At 38.8% G+C, this 22,608-nt stretch overlaps 3 protein-coding genes across 4 annotated transcripts; 1 reads left to right on the forward strand and 2 right to left on the reverse strand.

Annotated features, from left to right (window-relative positions):
* The first annotated feature begins 1,953 nt into the window (after positions 1-1,953).
* Positions 1,954-7,456, forward strand: LOC141779228 (potassium channel subfamily K member 5-like). Its single transcript, XM_074653970.1, has 5 exons — positions 1,954-2,242; positions 4,474-4,585; positions 5,270-5,436; positions 5,545-5,713; positions 6,496-7,456. The coding sequence occupies exons 1-5, from the start codon at positions 2,057-2,059 to the stop codon at positions 7,200-7,202; spliced, it is 1,341 nt and encodes a 446-aa protein (XP_074510071.1). The 5' UTR covers positions 1,954-2,056; the 3' UTR covers positions 7,203-7,456.
* On the reverse strand, positions 7,430-15,040 carry LOC141779230 (serum paraoxonase/arylesterase 2-like). Its single transcript, XM_074653973.1, has 9 exons — positions 14,895-15,040; positions 14,365-14,432; positions 14,069-14,124; positions 13,697-13,862; positions 9,671-9,794; positions 9,378-9,578; positions 9,164-9,245; positions 7,801-7,929; positions 7,430-7,704 (listed from the first exon to the last, which is right to left on the reverse strand). The coding sequence occupies exons 1-9, from the start codon at positions 14,990-14,992 to the stop codon at positions 7,543-7,545; spliced, it is 1,086 nt and encodes a 361-aa protein (XP_074510074.1). The 5' UTR covers positions 14,993-15,040; the 3' UTR covers positions 7,430-7,542.
* A 413-nt stretch (positions 15,041-15,453) lies between these two features.
* LOC141779229 (serum paraoxonase/arylesterase 2-like) lies at positions 15,454-21,593 on the reverse strand. Of its 2 annotated transcripts, XM_074653971.1 has the most exons (10): positions 21,382-21,593; positions 21,180-21,250; positions 21,044-21,099; positions 19,357-19,519; positions 18,289-18,415; positions 17,881-18,084; positions 17,711-17,792; positions 16,252-16,380; positions 15,962-16,119; positions 15,454-15,854 (listed from the first exon to the last, which is right to left on the reverse strand). In XM_074653971.1, the coding sequence occupies exons 1-10, from the start codon at positions 21,456-21,458 to the stop codon at positions 15,818-15,820; spliced, it is 1,104 nt and encodes a 367-aa protein (XP_074510072.1). In that variant the 5' UTR covers positions 21,459-21,593; the 3' UTR covers positions 15,454-15,817. The 2 variants fall into 2 exon arrangements, with proteins under 2 accessions (XP_074510072.1, XP_074510073.1); XM_074653972.1 differs by having other exon boundaries at positions 15,454-16,119.
* Positions 21,594-22,608: the final 1,015 nt, after the last annotated feature.

The raw sequence follows: 22,608 nt of genomic DNA on the forward strand, positions 1-22,608 counted from the left end.
CTTCCATGAACTGAAAACACACTGTGAAAGGGTTAAAGATATAAGACAAAAACACAGACACCTGTCAATCACACCCTAAAGCATACCCTGCTTCATGGTCTATTTGACTCTAAATGGGACCATCATTTACTAAATGAACATCATGCTGTATTGAAGAAGACTTGAAACTAGAGATTGAGACCATAAACTCATGTTTACAATGTTTACTGAGGTAATAAATCAAGTGAAAAGTAGACTCATTTTCTCATAGACTTCTATACAATCAGACTTCTTTTTGCAACCAGAGGAGTCGCCCCCTGCTGGCTATTAGAAAGAATGCAGGTTTACGACATTTCTGCATTGGCTTCACTTTTCAGACCCGGAGTCTCCCATTGGGGACTCACAAGAAGAGATCCAAGATATCCTGACTTTTAGTCCCTGTATAGGCCAAGCTCCTATACTTCCCAAAGGCAATTCAGTAGTGTCTTTTGCAAGCTGAGTAGTGCGCCCCATGATGAGTCAACTGTACTGTTTAAAATTTGTGCACTGACCCAGACAATATCACAGAGGTATTTATTTATCTATCGTCTGTTTTCATAGCTAGACACTGTAGATAGATATATAGATCGATAGATAGATAGACTGCAGTACTTCCATTCAACTTTCACATGCAGTAGCAGCCTATTATACTCACAGTGAGGAAAACACCTCTCTTCCATTATCGTGCTGAGCAGCCCGGATCCACCCAGTGTGATTAACTTTACACACACTTAACTCCGGCCTTCTGGAATAAGATAAGAGCAACTGTCACTCACTACCAACACACACACACCAGTTCATACGCAAGCATGCCTCCACACAAGCGTGTGGCCTACTGAAGACATGTTACCCCCTGTCGAATATTTCTATAACTGCTTCATGGAGGTATTCTGCAATCATGTCAGAAAGGATAGAGATAAATAGACAGACACTGCATATTTGCATATACACACTGGCCTAGCCATTTTACATTGAAAATAAGGCACATATAATCATCTTATGTGGTCGTGCCCTAAAACGTTTTGTCTGTCAGTCCAAAGCGAGATGAAGGAAGTATTTGGTATAGATATACCTCTAAATCCACATCATTTCTACTGAGATTAGACTCCAATTATGAACGTAGGTACAGGTACATTCTTAGAGTCGCTTTGTATGCTGCACGCCTCACAATATTACAAAAATGGTTGGACGAAGAACCCGCTGATATTGTAGCGTTGTATACACACTTATGTATATTTTGCCATTGGAGAGACTATGACATGTGTTAAGAGGTACTCTTGATGTGTTTGTAACAGGAATGCACAGATACCGATACTGGATCGGATATCAGGCCGATACTGACTCAAATAGCTGGATCGGGTATCGGTGACAATGGGGCTGATCTATTCAATTCAGTTCTATGTGTATATAATATATACATTATATACTGGAATTTTAATTTAAGTTTTGACCAATTTGTTGCTGCATTAAAAAGATTTACACCTGAATTGTAATTCCTGTTGATTTTGAAGATTTCTTACCAGGTTGCTGGTGTACAATTTATTATTTTAATAATAAAGAACAATGAAATACATTTATATCTATGTATTTACAGGTCACATTTTGTTTTACAAATTTAGGAAAGCAAAGTCAAGTGTGGTGTTGCCTTACATATTTAAGAATGATCCCAGTCACTTCCACACAGTGAGACATACAGCTTATCGATTTAACACTGGTATCAGATCAGTACTCGGTATCGGGCGATCCCAAAGCCCAGGTATCGCTATCGGTATTTTTTTAAAATTATTATTCCTCCACTCTTTTTTTATCTATATGTTAATAAATTTGATAATAAAAATTAATTTATATATAGACTAAGGCTAAAAACCCAGCGCCGGATGAACTAATCTCTCTGAACAATGGAGCTGAGTTTGTATCACTGAAGCAACAGTGTTGCTTTGTTACCAGGAAGACAGCAGAGCAGGTCGGATAACGTCAGAGGACCTCAGTAGGAATGAGATCTACTCTTCGACTTAAAGCCTGAAGTTATGCCTTTAATATGGCCGATAAGGGTCCGTTTTTAACCTCATGTGTGATTTTCTACCTGTCCATCGGAGCTGCGATATTCCAGATTCTCGAAGAGCCAAACTACAAATCATCTACAGACGAATATCTCCTTCAGAAGAAAATCCTCTTGGAGAAGTATGCCTGCTTAACACAAGATGGTCTGGATGAGATTTTGGAGGTATGAACCCTGTTTATGATATGACAGATTAAAAAAAAAACACAGCAGTTAGAAAATAAGTTGAGCATTTATCCTCAAGACTTACATTTCTGTGCGTAACTTTGCGGTTTTACGCACAGAAACTGACTAACTTAAGAGCTCCTATTGACTCTCATAAAGTTATTGGATGAAATAACACTTTACAGATGTTGCCCTTTATTAGACTGTGTTTCTATAGCCATAGTAAAGGTGAGCCTACACAATGAAAGAGTAAAAAAAAGAGAAGCTCGTTTCCTTTATGTGCCACAGAACCCGTTTTTCCTGATCAAGAATAGACAACAACAACCATCAGTCTGCCCCAAAAAGGATCATGTTACAATAAAACGACTAAAATGATCTTTAAGTTGTAGTGTTCATGTTTGTTAAAGCACAGGGAAGTTGGAGTATTCATGATTCAAACCACACATGGAGGTGTTTCGGGGCGTGAAGGTGCATGTCTCTGCTTCCAACCTCAAATATTTGCATGTTTGCACAAGGTGTGCCAGTTTATAGTGGCTACGTGAGTTGTGATGAGCCATAATAAAACGTTTCCAACAAGTTTGTTATTGGCGTTGTTAAGGGGAAAGTTGTAGCAGAAGTTTGTGAATGGGTTCAGACATGCTGCACTGTAAACAATTGCTGTTACTTTACAGCAGGATTTCAACAGTATTAACCTGTTATTGCTAAAAACAGTGCTTTACTGTTAATACACAAAAAAACATGTTAAATTACACTCATAGGCCGTTTTTTAACTGAACTATAATGCATTCTTAAAAAACATCACTTTACTGCTGATCAACTGTCTAAAGTATCATCAGTAACAGTTTCATGCAGTATTTGTTAAATTCTGGGACCTGATCTGCTCATGTGAGGCTTGTACATTGTACATGATTGTAAAATCAGTGAATTAGCTTTATTGTTCTTCACTCACATGTTGTTATGGTTTGCATTCTGTGCTTGTAGCCAGCTATAGACAGACATTTTGGGAAAAGTGTCAACAAGTCTATTATAGCCTTTTTCCTAACAAGTGCCTTTAATTGTATTTAGTGTGACTATTCCTATGTCTGTAACCTGCTAAGTCTATTCTTCTAGGCAAAAAATAATGTTTATTAAAATGTATGTAACAAATACAACCTAAGTAGTGCATTAAAACAAATCAGTAAGATAATATAAAAGAAAGGTGGAAAAACAGCTATATAATGTATCTCTAAACAGTAAATTAACTGTAAAATACTGTGAAATTAATAATAAAAACAGTATTTTTCATTAACAGTACAAAGCTGTAAATTTCAGCGACAGTATAATAATGTTAATTTTACAGTAACATAAAGGCAACCCTGCTGCCAGATCTTTACTGTTATTTTACGGGGAAACAGTGTGTTTATCCTCTATCTGCTTTTTATGCATTTCTTTCACATTACGTGTCTTTTTAGACCTGCCACAAGACTTTGTATGTAGTTTACAGACCTGCCACTTGATGAATAAAGATGCTAAACAATAAAACATGGTTTAGTGTGTTATATAGTTTGAAACTCTTTCTTGGCAAGTCAATTTTATTTATACAGCCAAAAAATACAAATGACTTTTTTTTTTTATTTGGATAAAGAAAAACACCCCAAAACACCCTTTAATAGGAAAAAAGGAAGGAAACTTGGATGTGTATGTGGTATTGTTTTTGTATTATTTTGTACAACTTCTCGGTCATTGCTAGGATCTGTTTTAGAAATGTACTTGTTATTTTGTAATAATAATAATAGTGCGTTTTATTTATAGGTGCCTTTCAAAGCACTCAAGGACACTTTACAGGCCCAGTTAAAAACAATCAGCAGTGTTTCACGACATCATAAAATCAAACAAAACAGAAATAAGTTAACTAGATCTTCAAGAAGATCTAGTTAAACATTTGTGGCTGTTTAACCATTCAGGTTCATTACTGTTATACCTAAAGCAGCAGTGGGTAGAAATGGAGCAAATATGATTAAAGAAAGTTATTTTTATAAAACGTGACCCATCAGCCATGTTGAGATCAGTTGAGGAAATACCAAGCACCGCCCACCAGACGCAACAAACTTTCCAATTTTACAGCTAAACAGTACCCTACAAGATGTTTCTGATTTGTGGCGAGAAATAGGCATTACAGTAAATATTAATTCATATTTGATCAGCGCTGCCTCGTTTGACCATCTGATCTTTATTGTGTTTTACTCTGCCAGATAGTGTCAGAGGCCGCGGGCCAAGGTGTGACCATCACTGGAGACAACCATCGCAACTCATGGGACTGGGTCAACTCTGTCATCTTTGCTGCCACAATTGTCACCACCATAGGTTTGGATGACTATATATGACATCTACAGTATCTGGCATGGATATAAATATGGTAGTTTTATGTTAACTGATTTAATTCACAAGTTATTTATTTATTTTTTACTTACTTTTTATGTGTCAGAGAATATTATTCTAGCCATTTTATAAATGCATTTAAAGACATAATTACAGAAAGAAAGCTTAATACGACATTGTAATAGGATTATTAATTTATGACTTCTTTATACATTAGTTATTAAGAACAAAAGCAACTTTTGTCAGCTCTTGAAATCATCTTGAAACCCCTGACCCTGATTAATGATTTACTAAAATCAATAACTACCCAGTTGATGGCTTACAATGTTTTTTTTTTTAAGTTTTAAAAGAAAGAAAAAGAAATTCTGCACTTGTAAATGCTAATTTGCTAATGGATTCTTTGCAAGTGATCAACTGTGCGTTGGAGAGGTTTTCCTGCAAGTGAAAAAAGGACAAAACATGTAATAATAGAGGATGATACCCAGTAGCCAATTTGTTTTTCAACCTGGCATCCCAAATTGTGTCCTCATTACTATATTTCCCATCCATAAATTACTAATAATTGACTTATTAACCATGAATAAAGTCAATAGTTACCTTGTATAAACCTTTATGAAATATTCCTTCCTCTCAGTGTAGTGCGTTGATATTTGCTCTTGTGATCTACAGGTTATGGTAATGTTGCCCCCAAGACTCAAGGTGGCCGTGTGTTCTGCATCCTGTATGGTCTGTGTGGGATCCCTCTGTGTCTGGTATGGATAAGCGAGCTGGGTTCGTTCTTTGGTGACCGGGCCAAACGTCTGTCCCAGGTTATGATCCGTAAAGGCGTTTCAGTGGTAAGAATCTGACTGAAAGCTGGAGGTAGTGTTTGTCTGTAATGATACTGCGCCATCAGGTCATTTTAACATAAAGATGTTATTTGTTTCTTTTCTCCCTTCTGTCAGAAAAAGGTGCAGTGGACCTGTACAGCCTTATTCCTGTTATGGGGGCTGATTGTGCACCTGGTGATCCCTCCATTTGTTTTCATGTCTGTGGAAGGATGGACTTACCTGGAGGGCCTCTACTTCTCTTTCATCACACTCACAACAGTTGGTTTTGGAGATTATGTGGCAGGTATGTTTGATTAATTGCATAATATAAGTCATTTCTCTGAGGTTATTTGTGGGTCTGAACGTTTTGTTTTTTATTAAAGCTGAAGTAGGCCAGTTTGGAGCAGATATGATTAAAAAAATATATTTTTATAAAACGGTCGCTATATCCTGACAGTAATATATAAAACAGGTAATCTGAAAAAAAAAAAACACATGTGCCTCTGTGTCCTCCGGTGCTCCTAATGGCATCTGCAAGATTTCACAGACCGGAGGAAAACAAGCAATCAGAGCCGAGCTGGAGCCTACCGTCCAGCTTCCGTCTATGAGAGCCACGAGTCAATCACTCGCGAACTCCGACCAAGCGGTTAAACTAGGCAGCGCTGATCAAATATGAATCAATATTCTTCTACTGTAATGCCTATTTCTTGCCTCAAATGTTTTCAGAAACATCTTGTAGTGTACTGTTTAGCTGTAAAAAGAGAAAGTTTGTGACCTGGCAGCCATGTTGAGATCTGTTGAGGAAATACCAAGCACCGCTCACCAGCCGGAGCACAGCCAATAGGAACGCTCAACAGGAACGCTCTGTGAAATGACCTGTGATTGGTCAAAGTCTATATTTTTAAAGCCTGAAAACAGAGCCATGACGAGGTGCAGAAGTCTAGCTATCTCTCATAGCTCTTGAATTATAATATGCTGAAAAGTTATTATGGAATTTTTGCCCAGTGATGCCAAAAAATTGTTGCCTACTGAAGCTTTAAGTCCTTTCTTATAAATGTCTCGCCGGTGCATTGACTCTCATTTCAGGTGTAAATCCAGACAAGGACTACCCCAGACTGTACAGAGTGTTTGCAGAGATATGGATCTACATGGGCCTTGCCTGGCTGTCTCTGTTCTTCAGCTGGAACGTCCACATGGTTGTGGAAGCTCACAAGGTGCTAAAGAAAAGAAGACACAAGCACAAACACGGGGAACCCGAGCCTGTAGAGGAGAAGCACAACCCAAAAGTAAGGCCGTCCGTCATCGACATCTTCAACTTCCTATCAGAGAACGACGATGACAACTACAACACTGTCATCAAGGAGATCGGAACCACAGCAAGTAGAAGAAAGTCCGCAGACAACATAAATCGCTCCAAGAGCTGCAGCGACATCTTGGCCACCGACATCAAGGAACTGGATCACTCGCCTCGGCACAGACGCATGCTCAGCATCAGTGCAGTGTTCATAAATGCAAAGCCTGTCGTGGACAAAGGCAAACACGAGGTGAGTCCTATAATACAAGAAAGCAACGAAGAGCCTGAACCTACAGAATGTGCGAGGACGGATAATGAGGAGAACAAGGACAGTTGGACATTTGATTTTCCAGAATCTGCTGGTATCACCTTCACTGTGCCTACCGAAGATGCTACGGAAAAGGAAAGTGTACAGCAGCCTGGTGGTGGGGGACGTAGGTTTACAATCTCCAAGGTGGCAGAGGAAGTTTCGTCAATGGATAAAAATGAAAAAGGATAAAAGATCTTTTCTAAAACATCATGTTCCTTTTCCAAAATTGTGGAAATAGTCAGGCTGTGCTGTGTGAAGGAGTTTATATGAAAATATTATAAATACTGTTGTGTATCAAGAAAGCAAACTTTGTGAAAATCTTACTAAATGAATCTTAAGACGGTTTCCTGCTTTAAAATGACATACGCACAATGAGCCAGTGTCTGTATCAGTATCAGGTAAAAAAAAGATTACTCTTCTTTTGCAAATGGTGAATCAAGATTTTATTTTGTTTTTCATCCCATATTCATCCAAATCTTTTTTTTTTTTTACATGTCTTTGTTGTGACCATAGAAAAAAAATACATAGACTATTTCAAATTACAACACAGGGCTTTGTGGAAAACACTGCCAATGAGCAACTTTCCCTCATAGGGAGCAGCTACAGAAGAGGCCATGAGCACACGGCCGTTATCACCGTACTCCAGACTCACCACCGGCTGCTCCGAGTGGATGTTCTTGATCCGGATAACCTGAAGGAAACAGGAATGAAATTATCAAGCAAATTCAAATAACGATGCTAATATATAATTTCATAGAAAAATAAAAAAAACAACAACAACACTAACCTCGGAGCCGGGAGGATCTTCAGGGTCATGCGTTAACAACTTCATACCATTTGGATGACAGCCGAGCCATAAGTCACCTGTCCTGTGGTCCACCTCGATGTTATCACATAGTGACCCAACAGCAACAGACTGGTTGGAAACATAAACTGATACTTATATTCTGTCTTCTAGAATTACTGACACAAAGTGTAGGGAAAAGCATGTAAATATTGTTTTTTTGGATTTTGTTGCGAAAAAGCACAGTAATAGTAGTGTTGAAATAAATAGTTTGACATTTTGGGAAATACACTTTTTTGATTTCTTGTGTAAAAGTTAGATGTGAAGATTGATACCACTCTCATATTTGTACGTTAAATATGAAGTATTCTGACTCAGCGGATGTAGACTGGGTATAAGCCAGTCATTGGCCGCGTATTTCTTGCGGCATTCTCCTCCCCTCACGCTATCTACGCTATCTATGTTGCAAGGGCACCATCGCTGCATCCTGTGCTTATCGCCGCCCAAGATGATTGTGATTGGTTTAAAGAAATACAAACAAGCCAGAGCGTTTTTTACCCTATACCAAGGCCTATGGTAAGGAGGCTGGGTCAAGGGCAGACATGGGTCTTGGGGTATGGGGTATAACACATGCGCAGTGTAACTGAAGCTGCAGTCGTACGTTGCGATTGGCTCAATTTTGGCGAGTGCAGGCCAGATTTGACTGCGCATGTGTTATACCCGCAAAGATATGACGCGTTGATGACGCGTGACTCAGCCTCCTTTCCATAGGCCTTGCCCTATACCAGAATGATAGTGGGTGTAGCGAGACCTTTCTTTAGTGCTGACGCAGCACTGTGGAGAAAAAGGGCCTTTACACACCGGGGGCGTCACGAATAGATGACAAGAAAATGCAAAATACTCGCCTGCGAATGTTATATGTCTAGAGCTTTTATTGTGAAAGGCAAGAACGGAAAGAGTGGATCTGGTCTGCGCTATGTCAAAGTTGAAAAGAGTAATAAAGTTGCTGTCATGGTTCAGACTACGGAGCCTCCATGTTGTTTCATAAATATAAGCGCAAATCAACACGTTCCACACAACGTCATTGGCTGATGCCTTTATTCGACGTGCGAAAGCTCAGAAAAAAACCTGACCTCGTTCCGAAAAAAGTATGTTACAAAATCCACCTACCAACGCAACAACAATTTCAGGCTCTACAGGGGGTTTTCAGGGGCTTCATATTTAGCTGGCAGATATAAGTGGTATCGATCTTTTCATCTAAATCAAGGGAAGAAAGCAAATAAGCATATTTCACAAAATGTCGAACTACTCCTTTCATTTATCTATTTTCTGGCTGAGGGTAGCAAATAAGAAAACACTGTGTTACCTTAACATGCACTAATTGTTCCCCTTCTTGTCTCTCATAAACGTCGATCTCATGGCCTAAAATATCTGAAACATAAATATACCTGTAAAAAAAAAAAGAAAAAGCATTCCTGTTTTATTATTTTAGCATTGCAAAGGAAACATATTACTATAGAAACACATTCAGCTTAAGAAATATGCACATGCAATTACTGCTGAAATTAATTGAGAATAACCGTTTGTCAGGTGATATGTTGATGCCATTTGCGGACATAAAGCCACTGGCTGCCGCCCTCACTTCCTGTGGACTGTAGTATACCACATCACACCAGGGGAGATCCAGGATGATAGTCAGAAAGTGGAGTGCCTCATTGGTAAAGGAGTGATCATTTGTGGCGTAGAAGCTCTCCACTCCGACTGCAACAATGTCATTTACACTGAAAGACATGATGAATGAGATAAACGATTCTATAGAGATTGTCAAATGTAAAATGTGTGATGCTGTGAGGGTTTATTACAGAGTACATACCTGTGGAGTAGGGGGTGGGTAATAGTTTTAAGGTGCACAAGTGTGTCGTCCTGAACAAAATGAAAGATCTCCACTTGGCTTTTGTGCTGAGGGTGATTGACAACAAACAGGTACACAGCGTCATCTGCAAACAAACAGCAATGTGTTGTGTGTTAGCATTATTCTCATCTTTTATTGGGCCATTATTGTAGCAAAACTATTTGCGTGTGTGTGTGTGTGTGTGTAGAGTTGTGTAACTGTATCTCAATCCGTTTGTGCAGATTTGCAAATCTGTAAAAGAATCTCTAAATGCGTTCTGAGAATTGTGAATGTGTATAGGAATCTGCAAATGTGTATTAAGAATCTGTGTGTGCATAATTAGATTAGTAAATGTGTAAAAAAACTACATTTTTTATTCAGATTTGTAAGTGTATAGAGATTTGTAAATGTGTAGACAAATCTGTAAATGTGTACATAAATCTGTAAACGTGTAGACAAATCTGTAAATGCGTACATATATCTGTAAATGTGTAGACAAATCTGTAAATGCGTACATATATCTGTAAATGTGTAGACAAATCTGTAAATGTGTACATAAATCCGTAAATGTGTAGATAGATCAGTGAATGTCTATATACGCATTCACAGACTGGTCTACACATTCACAGATCTATGTACGCATTTACAGTATTGTCTACACATTTACAAATCTCAACACACTTGTAAATCTGAATACAGATTTGGAGATATTTTTTACACATTTACTAGCACGCAAATATTCTGAATACACGTTTGCAGATACCTGTACACATTCACAAATCTCAGTACGCATTTAGAGATTCTTTTACACATTTACAAATCTGATTACGCACACACAGATTGATATACAGTTACACAACTCTCCACACAAATTTGCAGTTTTGCTGCAATAATGGCCCCATACTCTTTTACCTCCAGTATAAACAATCATGCACATTTCTCTCCGGACATCACAGCGTGGTTGAATAAAGAACGTTTTGTCAGTGTTTGACCCGTGTTCTGGTATCCCTGTCACTCCATTGCAATTTTATATTTTACTTAAAGGGACTATTTGTAACTTTCAGAAATGCTTCTTAACAGCGACACCTGTGGCCATGAAATCAACGAAAGTCAACGTCGGGCTCGCGCTTGCTCGCTCTAAATATACATGAACGAGCATCGCTCAAAACAGTGAGGCGACACACGTCAGCTAAAAGCACAATATCACTCTATATTTCAGCTGCTTGGCAGTAATGTTAGCTGACCAGACGAAGGTCTCTCCATGAACATGATTTAGATCTGGTCCTAGTGTTGGCTTTTCCTGCCTAAGTGCAGGCTGATGCAGCGGGGCTCTGCAGCATGTCTCCTCTGCTCTCTCCGCCCGCAGCCGGAGAGAGCAGAGGAGACACCGGCACCCGGTCGGTAACGAGAGGGTAACATAACTCTCTGAAGAGCTCCGTCGCTTCACAAGACACGGGAAAGCTCTGTTGGTCTGGAGGAACTGCAGAATTTATTTCTGCACAAACGTCCCCTGTGCATTCACTAGATATTCTCAGAGCTAAACTCTTCTGCAGTGTGTAGTGAGCGCGCGTTCACGTCTAGAGGTGGAGCGAGACAGCGAGGACGCGCGCGCATTCTGAGTGAAGGAGAGCATGCAGCGGAGACGAGGCTCCAGCCACACGCGAGCGCGCATATGCGAACGCGCATGTGTGACGACCCGCTACATTTATGCGCGTAAAAAGTTACAAATAGTCCCTTTAAAGTTGTAATTCTTGGTTGATTTGGTGACCCTAGTGGTTACTATGATAACAGCAAATGTGGTTTCACGCTCCAGATCCCAGAAAATAACCATTTTGATGAACAATCACCTCTAATAACCTCTGTGACAAGTACAGTGCTTTTCCTGTGTTTGCTTCACAATAAAAGCCACTCCGTATTTGTCCAGTGGATGTCTTTTTATGTGAAGCAACAGCAGTGGGAAACGTCTGGTTAGTATTAGCAGTAACTTAAAACAGCTTTGATACAGCTGTAGTGAGTCTGATATCAACGAGATCAAAGTACAAACAGTAACACCAGATTACACACTGCATTCCTGTGAATCAAATACCCTGTATATGTGAAGACAATTTAACCTCTTGTGGGAACGGCGGACTCCGTCACTACCAATGAAACTACTAGAGGTCATTACTGAATGTTAATACGTTTTACGATTATTGCAGGAGCAATGGAGACCATTAATAATAGCAAAAATCTGGTTTGATTTCATGAGAATATGAAAGATTCTATCTTTAAAAATCTTAGTTTTCTTATTGTTCAGTCTTATTAATTGTATTTGCTATTCCTTTATTTTTAATTAGTTGTTATGTGTTTCCCGATAAACCAATTTGTAAAAACAAAAACTCAAGACGAGTTAAGCAACTATGAATAAAATAGTTTTTCCAATGGTCCACTCCAGTTATCTCTGGGTAAACAGAGTAAAAACCTTAAAAACTATATTTTCAAAACTGCTGTTTTCTGGGCAAAACATTGCACAAAATAAAAAAGAGAGTCCTCCAAAGTCTGGTAAGTAATATAAATAAAACCATACATACATGAATGCAAGTCTCCTCCATCTATTTTTCTGTTTTATAGAAGTTTGTTGGGTTACCTCATCACCAGTAAATTATAAACAAGTAAGCACATGAGGTTTGCTCACCAATCTACTGTACCACAAAGGACCGTATTACTGTACATCTGCAGCGCTTTGTTGCATGAGTCAAGGAGATCTGTGGTTGTAACTGCTGGTTTCCCATTCTGTTCCTTGCTCTCTAATTAACTGGCTTATTATATACTATGACATTTTGCCTTCATTGTTCTTCAACAGAAAACAGCAAGCACCAGAGACTCACTTCCAGTCTGTTTCATTTGGTATGCATTGGATGAGTGCTCGTCATAACAACCACAATGCGTTAAAGACATATATAGATGTGAAGTAACTGGAACTTCAGTCGTCTTATGTCATTTTTTGTCTTCTTTTTTTTCTGTTTTTTCAAGCCTTTTTTGCACCATTTAGACCAAGACTTGTGTTTCTAGTTTTAAAGTACATACGATAAATTATGGCTCAATGTCAAATCCATGAATGTCTCTATTTGTGAAAGGAGGTATAACTCTTTCTTCAAATACTTGAAAGTGGAGTTCACAGTTGGCCTTTGAGAACAGATAGTAGATGTTTGTGAATGTGTATACACGTGAACAGTTTTAAAATCAATGATATAATTTAACAAAATATTCTTTAAACAAGGCTGCCTCTTACAATCTGATTTCCTGGTTCAATTGTTTAAAAGTTGGTTAAATGTTACATGTTAAAATGCTACAACAACAGCCTACCATTTAAACAATGGGCTTTGATATTTAGAGCAGTATACTTTATATTTCCACTTCAGACTATTCATACAACATCTTACTTGTCACATGACCTGTGTAACAGCTGAATTGAAAAACAAGATATTTTAGAGATATTTATTTTTTGCAAGAGGTAATATCCACTTGATTAAAATCATATGAATTCACAAGGACCAATTAAAGGTGTCACGATTAATAATGTTTTTACTTTATTTCATATATATGGTAAAAACATTAAGCATAAGAAAAATGCATTTCCTGCAGAAAATGTGTGTGAATGCCGAAAGCTAAAATGGCAAGGTATTGCTGAAAATGCAGAAATGTGAAATGACTTGCCTGAAAAATATTAAAGCTCAAGTGCATTGCACTGCACTGCTGAAAAACCTGGAAGTTGAAATCTAAAACTGGTGGAGTTGAAAGCTGAAATGCATTAGCTAAAGAAGCTAAGAGCTGAAATACATTGCTAGAAATGCTGAAAGCTAAACTGTCCAGGTACTAGCAGCAACAGTAGTAGTAGTAGTAGTAGTAGCAATAGTAATAGTAGCAGAGGCAGCAGCAGCAGTAGTAGTAATAGAAACATAATATGTATACGCTGATTCTCTTTTCTTTGTTCTATAGTTGATATGTTGCACCTGATTTGTACTTTACCTGCTTCATCGATGTACACACTGATGCCATGTGGGTTGAAAGAGCTGAGGTCCAGCCCTCCTTTGATTTGCAGCTCCACTGGAGTCGGCTTCGGGTGCAACAGGTCCAAAACGTACATCTTCCCCGGGTCATCGGAGAAAGAAGGCATTCCAGGATACTTCAACCCCTGAAGTGGAAAACATTGATTGTAAGATGTTGGTGCAGATCTATGATTTTGCTTGAGGAAGTCATTACTTACTGAAGGATGTCAACTAACTGGTAATCACACCTGATTTAAAACTGTTGACCCACAATTTAACATATGGTAGAGGATTATTTATGGAAACTGCATGAATGCATTGATGCAACTATGCTAAGTTATTAATAACATACTGTGCTTATAAGGGCCAGTCCGTCTCTTAGTATTGTGATATCCTCTGCCCCATATTCTGTACAAAACAAAATCAAATGTGTTATACATTTCAGTTCTTTAATTTTACCGCCCTAACATTACCCCACTGCTGACACTTGACCCACTGTCAGTTAAGTGGACTTTAAACTCTTCATGTGGGATCACATTTGACACAAATGGTCAAACTCCAGAAACACGTTTAAATAACAGAACATTTTTGACAATGCAACTCTCAAAATGAAGACAATGACATGAACATAAAGTTAAGAATCCCTACCAATATTCATTAAATAACGACAGTTGAGGTGTTTCACAGGCATGTCTCTGGAAGCAAGAGCCATTTCCCTGCAGAGAAAATGAAATATGACAAAGACCGTAATAGGGAAACAAAACAGAACCTGCAAGTCTATAATAATAATTAATAACTGTGTCTTTAGCAGAGCTTGGTTTCTGATAAACGTGTACTCTAGTTTAGTTAATTTGAGAAGGGACTGTTAGTTATGGTATAAAAAGTGTTATTTTTCATCAAAGTGTTGCAAAAGTCCTCCTAAAATACATCTAAAACAGAAAAACAGGGCATGCAGTTTAAAAGTTCTCCTTAAATACATCAGAATAAAAACATAAAACAGGGCATGCAATACAAATGTTGGAAAAGGACAGTTGTTAGCTCTTGTTCACTTCCTGCATCCCATACTTTATTACTGTAGTAAACAAGTACAACATTTACAAGCAGTACAACTAAACCTCTTTATACCAATATACCTTCATAATTCATCTTTAATTTACTAAAGAAAAACACCCACTTACTTTAGTTTAAGAAATCGGTGTCCAATGAAAGCTGCAAAGGCAGCAACAGCAGCAGCAACCAGTAGTTTCTTCATGGCAGCCATGTTTAGAAAGGTCATACAGGAAGACTTTCAGAGCGCATTTCCATGGCTGTACCACAGATGGAGCTAGATGAGTGTGTACCCCAGAAGCACCTTTACATACAGTACATTATACTTTATATCACAATTATTCCAATAAAAACCTTATCACCTGGCAACCGATATGGACCAATAACAACAAAAAGTAAATTTGGATGTTGTCATATTATGAATACTGTACTGTTTATAAAAATACCAGTAGAGGGTAAAAAAAAAAAAATGATAGTGAGGAAGCTGGACAGACCTGTTTCTTGTGGGTGGGAAAACAACATACAAGTTCTGCAAGAAAGTTACATTGACAAATGTTAAAATACTGTTTTTTAAGCATCCTTTTAACCGTCCAGATTTAAATAGTACATATATAATATATACTGTTGTGTGTGCAGTCATCTGTCTTGCACGACTTTTTTAGTGCACATTAATTGAGCCACAAGACAAACTACATTTTACTGTTTTAATTACATTCAAATATATGAAACAAATGTGAAAATAGCAATTCAAAACAAGTAAAAACACCCAGTTACATACAATGCATCTGCACAGATTTCAAATATTCATGTGACCAGTGAAAAATAGTCTTTTTCATGATACACAGCAAAGCAAATATATAGTTTTTTTCTTTTTACAATATAGAAAATATTGTTTTCCAAATACTTATTTCACAGTGGTTTAACTTCTCTGGGCAGTTCAGTGACTTCTGTGTTTCAGACCACTTTCAAATATGCTGTTGTACCCAGGGCTCATTGTGATAAATTCAGGTAAACACAATACGTCTATCTTCCTCCTGCTCCTCCTGGTGGATCTTTAGGCACCATTTTCTGGGTCTATTATCAGATCCTGTCTAGTACAACAGGGTAAATCATCTGTAATATCCATGTAAATCATCATTGCCTTGTCTGAGTGAGAACTTTGTAAAGAGGTAAATCATGTTAAAGGGTGACTGCCTACTTCAAATCACAGCACAGGGCTTTGTGGAACACCGTGCCAATGAGCAACTTCCCCCCATAGGGAGCTGCTACAGAGGAGCCAATGAGCACATGGCCGTCGTCAGCGTACACCTGAGTCACCACTGGGTGATCGGAATGAATGTTCTGGATTTGGATGACCTGAAGAAAACATAATCATGAGAGAGAAGAATTATAACGAGATGTAAAATAAACAGCAGAATATGGCAAAATAAACTTTATATTCTAATGTTGTCTCACAATTTGCCATCTGATAAAAGTGAACAGACAAACCTCTGATCCAGGCGGGTCGTTGGGGTCAAACACGTAAGCTTTCCATGCATTAGGGTGACAGCCTAACCACAGGTCACCGGTTTCAGGCTCCACTTCAATGTTGTCACAGAGTGAACCCACTGCCACAGACTGGGGAGATGTCACAGACAAGCTTATAATTATACATGCATCTTGTATAATGTGTTAATTACCTCAGTTTAGCATTGGTGTTTATGGGTTTTGCAGTGCTTTAATCACATTATATGAAGAATATTTGCTATATGTGCCTATTATTTGTATTAAATACAGATTTTATAAAAAATAAAATCCATTGCAACTATATTAAAGTTACCTCGAGTAAAGAAGCAACAATAGCCTTTACTGACTGCATTTAACATAATCAGATGTCCTTTATCATTACATATTAAAGCATTAATATAGCAGCAAACAACTATTTGCTATGTTAAGATACTGTATAGTGGAGTAATGTCTACCTGAGCAGAGAATGAAGTCACTTTCCCTCTGTGTGTGTGTTGCATGTATGCGAGTCTGTTTATGTGTCCCACTGGCTGGCTAATCGCAGCCGCTCTGCACTGTACACATACGGCGATTACAGCTGATAATGCCGTCCCAACCCACGGCGTCCTTGCGGAAGCATAACGGGTAAACACTGTTAGCTCTGTCAGCACTGTTGCCGTTGTTTGCACTGTTTGTGCTGTTAGTTGCAATCCGCCGGCTCAACCATCACCATGTTAAGAGCTGTGTGGAAGTAATCTCTGAATCATAGACATGCTCTGAATTTTGAATTTAGCATCCTTAAAGTTACCTCCAGTAATGATAATGCGTTCTCATCTCAACTCGTCATATACTGACGCTTTGTCGGACCCCTATGCGTCACTTTTCGCTCGCAGTAAACATGTGCATAATGTTACATTCACTTCCACTCTCGCCTGCCTGGTGTGTGTCTCTTTCGCGCTTTAAACTACATCACCACAGCACTCTCCCTTAGCTTTTAATATTGCCACGAATGGTTTTTACATTATAGTTCATGGAAAGCCTGGTGAGTCTCATACCGACGCTAAAGTGGTTTTTATGAGCAAGTTTTAATGTTGTTAATTTACAGTATGTGTTGTCTGTTACTTTTACTATAACTGTGTTGCTGCTATCTTGGTCAGGTCTCCCCTGTAAAAGAGATCTTTGATCTCAATTGGACTAATCTGGTTTAATAAAAGAAAAATAAATTTAAAAAAAGGGTGCCCTATGCATCGGTATCAAACATCGACGGACGTGACAAAGCATTGGTATTTGATGCCCTGGGAATGAGAACGGGCTGGTAAAGAAGTGACTGTTGGTATAGCCTTTACTAACTGCATTTGAAATAATGTACAGTATAATATTAATATAATAACAAAAGTATTAAATGTTCAATTACTAAAGCTGACGAAGTACTTTCATATTGCTGAAACTTTGAATTATTCACCTTCACCGAGACCAATGCGTTGTCTTCTTTCCGCTCCAACACATGCACATTGTGACCAAATAGATCTGCCACATAGATGTGCCTATACATGAGAAAGAAGATTAAAATTACAAAATGCAGTGATTGGAAGTATGAATAACCATACACATAGCCCTGCATATCATTCTTACCTTTTGTCTGGTGAGATATTAACGCCATTTGGAAAGTAATATCCCTCCGAGACCACTTTTACTTCCTCAGGACTGTAGTACACAACATTGGCCCAAGGCTGAGCCAGAAGAAGCTCCGCCATATGTTTATAGAAACCACTGGAAAAGTAGTGGTCATTGGTTGCATAGAAGCTATCCGCTCCCACGGCCACAATATCGTTCACACTGCAAAGATAGATCAGAATAAAAAAAACATTATATCCAATCATTACATTATTAATCACAATATGCATATGTTTTTTTTTATAACTATGTCCTCACATGGGATAGTTTTACTAATATTGTTGCAGAATGACTACATCTCCCCATGCAGTAAATCTCAAATGCAGCTCAAGGTAGGTATAATTTAAATTTGTCACCATACTGTACCTGTGGAGAAGTTCATGTTTTATGGTTTTCAGATGCACCAGTGCGATGTCGTCCTCACCAAATCTGAACAGTTCTACTTGGCTGTTGTGTTCAGGATGATTGACGACAAACAGGTATATTGTGTCATCTGATGAAAAACAGGGAAAGCATTCTAAATCAAAAATACTGGCAACCAAAATGAAAAGTGTGTGAGTGTGCAAAAGTAGAGGGACATGCAGGACTTCAAATAAAAAAAAAAGACGGACACAGACAATGCTTAAGCCTGTTCTCCTAGTTAAGAATGCATCCAAATCAGAAATATAGTAACACACCCAAGTAGTGTCACTATATTTAGAGTACAGTAGCCATTGTGAAAATCACAGCAGGCAATGACAACTCTACATGCACTTATTCACATAAATACAAACTGTCTTCAGCAGTTATAAAGTCAGCTGAACTGAAAATAAAATGATTTCTTGATTGCAAAATTTACTTAAATGTGCGCTATTAAAAAGGAATACTTCACCCCCAAAATGACCATTTGTATATCAGTACCTGTAAAAGATTATTGAAAACGTTCTTTTTCTCGCATGCCTCCAACGAAGAAAAGTCCTGATGAACTGAAGTAAATGGGGGCCGCGTTTAACAACAGCAAAACTATATCAAAACATCCGTTTACAAACTCTCACACAACTCGTGCAGTCTAATCCTAGTCTCGTTTATGCAGTCGTATGCTCAGTACTTCCCAAACACATGCATCTTTGATATAGCTTTTAAAACGAGTTTTAAACTATTTAAAACACTTCCGAATGAGCAGTCTCAGGTTTGCTACGTCCGAGCGAGTCCGGAGTCCGAAGTATTTCAATTCATCAAGACTTTTCTCCGTGTTTTGTTTCTCTGTTCACCGTGGAGGCATGCAGGGTTGAGTAATTGATATACAAATGGTAATTTTGTGGGTGAAGTATTCCTTTAAAGTATATCTGTTGATAAATATAAATGTTGTTATATCTGGATCAAATTGAAAAAGCTGTAGAATGCCACTGGTGTTTTCCCTTAAGGTGCTATCTTAGTAGAGACGAGTGCTTTTACCACTTGGATCGATGTATACACTGATGCCATGAGGGTTGAATGATTCCAGATCAAAGTTTCTCGGCATGCGCAGCTCTACTGGTTTCATCCGAGGATCATTCATATCAAGGGAGAAGATCTTTCCAGGGACATCGGAGGATGGCAGTCCAGGATACTTCAGACCCTTGAGATATATTAAAAAAAAAATACTTAATTATGCATAACATATAAAACAGTGCAGAGCGGGTTGGAAAAGATCAGGCCTTGGGTCATGTTTCATGGCATAACAGTTGTATTAGAGGTTTTTTTTTCTCCCTAGTACCTTTATAACACCTTTTTTTCTGCAGTATATATAGCCAAGTACAGATAAACCAGTTGACCTTTATGGAAAGTTCATGTGGTTTTAAGTGGGATCATGTATGATTTTTTTTTTTTTAAATCTTTGGAGATCATCGGAGGGATTAAACAAACATTAATTTGAGGCTATGTTACGGAGCCCCCCTAGACCACTAGGAGAACATTTTCAGGAATGATTGGAAGAAGTGCTCTATGTAACTCAAGGGAACGAGATACCTAACTCGAGGGAACGAGTTACTAACTCAAGGGAACAAGATACCTAACTCGAGGGAACAAGTTACTGACCCGAGGGAACTAGTTACCTAACTCCAGGGAACGAGTTACCTAACTCGAGGGATCGAGATACCTAACTCGAGGGAACGAGATACCTAACTCGAGGGAACAAGTTACTAACTCAAGGGAACAAGATACCTAACTCGGGGGAACAAGTTACTAACTCATTGGAACAAGATACCTAACTCGAGGGAACGAGATACCTAACTCGATGGAACGAGTTACTGACCCGAGGGAAGGAGTTACTAACTCGAGGGAACGAGATACCTAACTCGAGGGAACGAGTTACTAACTCAAGGGAACAAGATACCTAACTCGAGGGAACAAGTTACTGACCCGAGGGAACGAGATACCTAACTCGAGGGAATGAGTTACTAACTCGAGGGAACAAGATACCTAACTCGAGGGAACGAGTTACTAACTCAAGGGAACAAGATACCTAACTCGAGGGAACAAGATACCTAACTCGAGGAAACAAGTTACTGACCCGAGGGAACTAGTTACCTAACTCCAGGGAACGAGTTACCTAACTCCAGGGAACAAGTTACCTAACTCGAGGGATCGAGATACCTAACTCGAGGGAACGAGATACCTAACTCGAGGGAACAAGTTACTAACTCAAGGGAACAAGATACCTAACTCGGGGGAACAAGTTACTAACTCATTGGAACAAGATACCTAACTCGATGGAACGAGTTACTGACCCGAGGGAAGGAGTTACTAACTCGAGGGAACTAGTTACCTAACTCCAGGGAACAAGTTACCTAACTCGAGGGATCGAGATACCTAACTCGAGGGAACAAGATACCTAACTCCAGGGAACGACTCAATAAAACGTTTTCTCCTAGAGGGTCTAGGGAGGCTCCGTACTATGTTGAGCATATCAATAAAATGCATGTTTAAGAGTTTTCTTTTTACATTACAACGATGTTAGGTGAGGTCACACAGGTGAACGGCCCTGACTGCTGTTGAAAGGCCATAAGGGAGGTTTTATTGACAACAAGCTGACTTCTCTGAGTTGCACTGCTGTTTCCTATCAGTGGCGTACATTTGGCTCCTCTACAACTCAAATACTTACAGCGCTGATAAAGGCAAACCCGTTTCCAAGAATCGTGATATCCTCTGCGCCATCACCTGAAAGTAATGTTGCACAGTTAATGTTTAATGTTCTCCAACATCCAATCTCACATTGTTGGTATTAATGTGCTACTTACCCAGGTTTTTGAGAGCAACACAGTTGGGGAGGTGATTATTGGGCAGCTCCCTTGTGGCGAGGGTCCTTCTCCTGCAATGTTTTCAAAGCACACGTTAAATTATAGGGCAGGTGGCCACAATAAAACTTTTCCTTAAAGAAAAAGTTGGGATCAAACATGGTGGAAACATTGTACCGTTTCGACATCAAAGGAGTTGCTTTACCTTAAATTGACAATCCTCTCTCCGAGCAGCGCCGCAAAGGCAGCTATCACCAGCGAGATGATAACCAGCTTCCCCATCTTTAAGTTTAAATTTAAACAAACAGGTTATATTAAATACCAAACCAGCTTCCCTACTTTCTCTAGTCTGAGCTCTGCAGAGTGCTGCAGCCGAGGCGTGTCACAACAGGCGCAACTAATGCTGCCTTCAAGGCTATCGGAAATATGGGAACTAATCTGTACTTAAAGCTGCAGTGGGCAGAAATGGAGCAAATATGATTTTTAAAAAATAAGTAATTTTTATTAAACGATTACTATATTCCGGCAGTAATATACCTGAGTAATAGACCTGATCCAGATGACCTCGCTGCCTAGTGTCCCAAGAGTCAGAACTAAACATGCAGAAGCAGCGTTCAGTTTTTATGCACCAAATATCTGGAACAAGCTCCCAGAAACCTGCAGGACCAGCTCCAACTCTGAGTTCTTTTAAATCAAAGCTTAAAACTTTCCTGTTTGCTGCTGCCTTTTATTAAATCAAATAATGATCTTATACTGCACTAGAACTTTTACTCTTGTGTGTTATATTCTATTATAGCTTCTATCCTATGTCTTAATGTTCTTTTGCACTTTGTCGCAATGTTCTTGAATGTTTATGTAAAGCACTTTGAATTGCTCTGTTGCTGAAATGTGCTATACAAATAATGCTGCCTTGCCTTGCCTTGCCTAATGCACGAGGCAGGTAATCTGACAAGAATCATGTGCCTCTGTGTCCTCAGGTGCTCCTATAATGGCATCTGATTTCACAGACCGGAGGAAAACAACCAATCAGAGTCGAGCTGGCGCCTGCCGTCTCTAAGCAGCTGTCAATCACTCACAAACTCCGATCAAACTGTAATATTCTGTTGCTGTAATGCCTATTTCTCACCTCAAATGTTTTCAGAAACATCTTGTATTGTACTGTTTAGCTGTAAAATTAGAAAGTTTGTGACCAGGATGTTGAGATACAGCTAAACAGTACAATACAAGATGTTTCTGAAAACATTTGAGGCGAGAAATAAGCATTAAAGTAACATAATATTGACTCATAGTTGTTAGTTTTGAACATTTGATAGGAATTTGGGAGTGATTGACAGCTGCTTCCATTGAATGAACAGCCAATAGGAGCGCTCTCTCTCTCTGAAATGACCTGTGATTGGCCAAAGTCTCCCGTCATGGGCTAGTTTTTTTAAAG

This window comes from Sebastes fasciatus, chromosome 12, assembly GCF_043250625.1.
Source record: "Sebastes fasciatus isolate fSebFas1 chromosome 12, fSebFas1.pri, whole genome shotgun sequence".
Taxonomy (NCBI): domain Eukaryota; kingdom Metazoa; phylum Chordata; class Actinopteri; order Perciformes; family Sebastidae; genus Sebastes; species Sebastes fasciatus.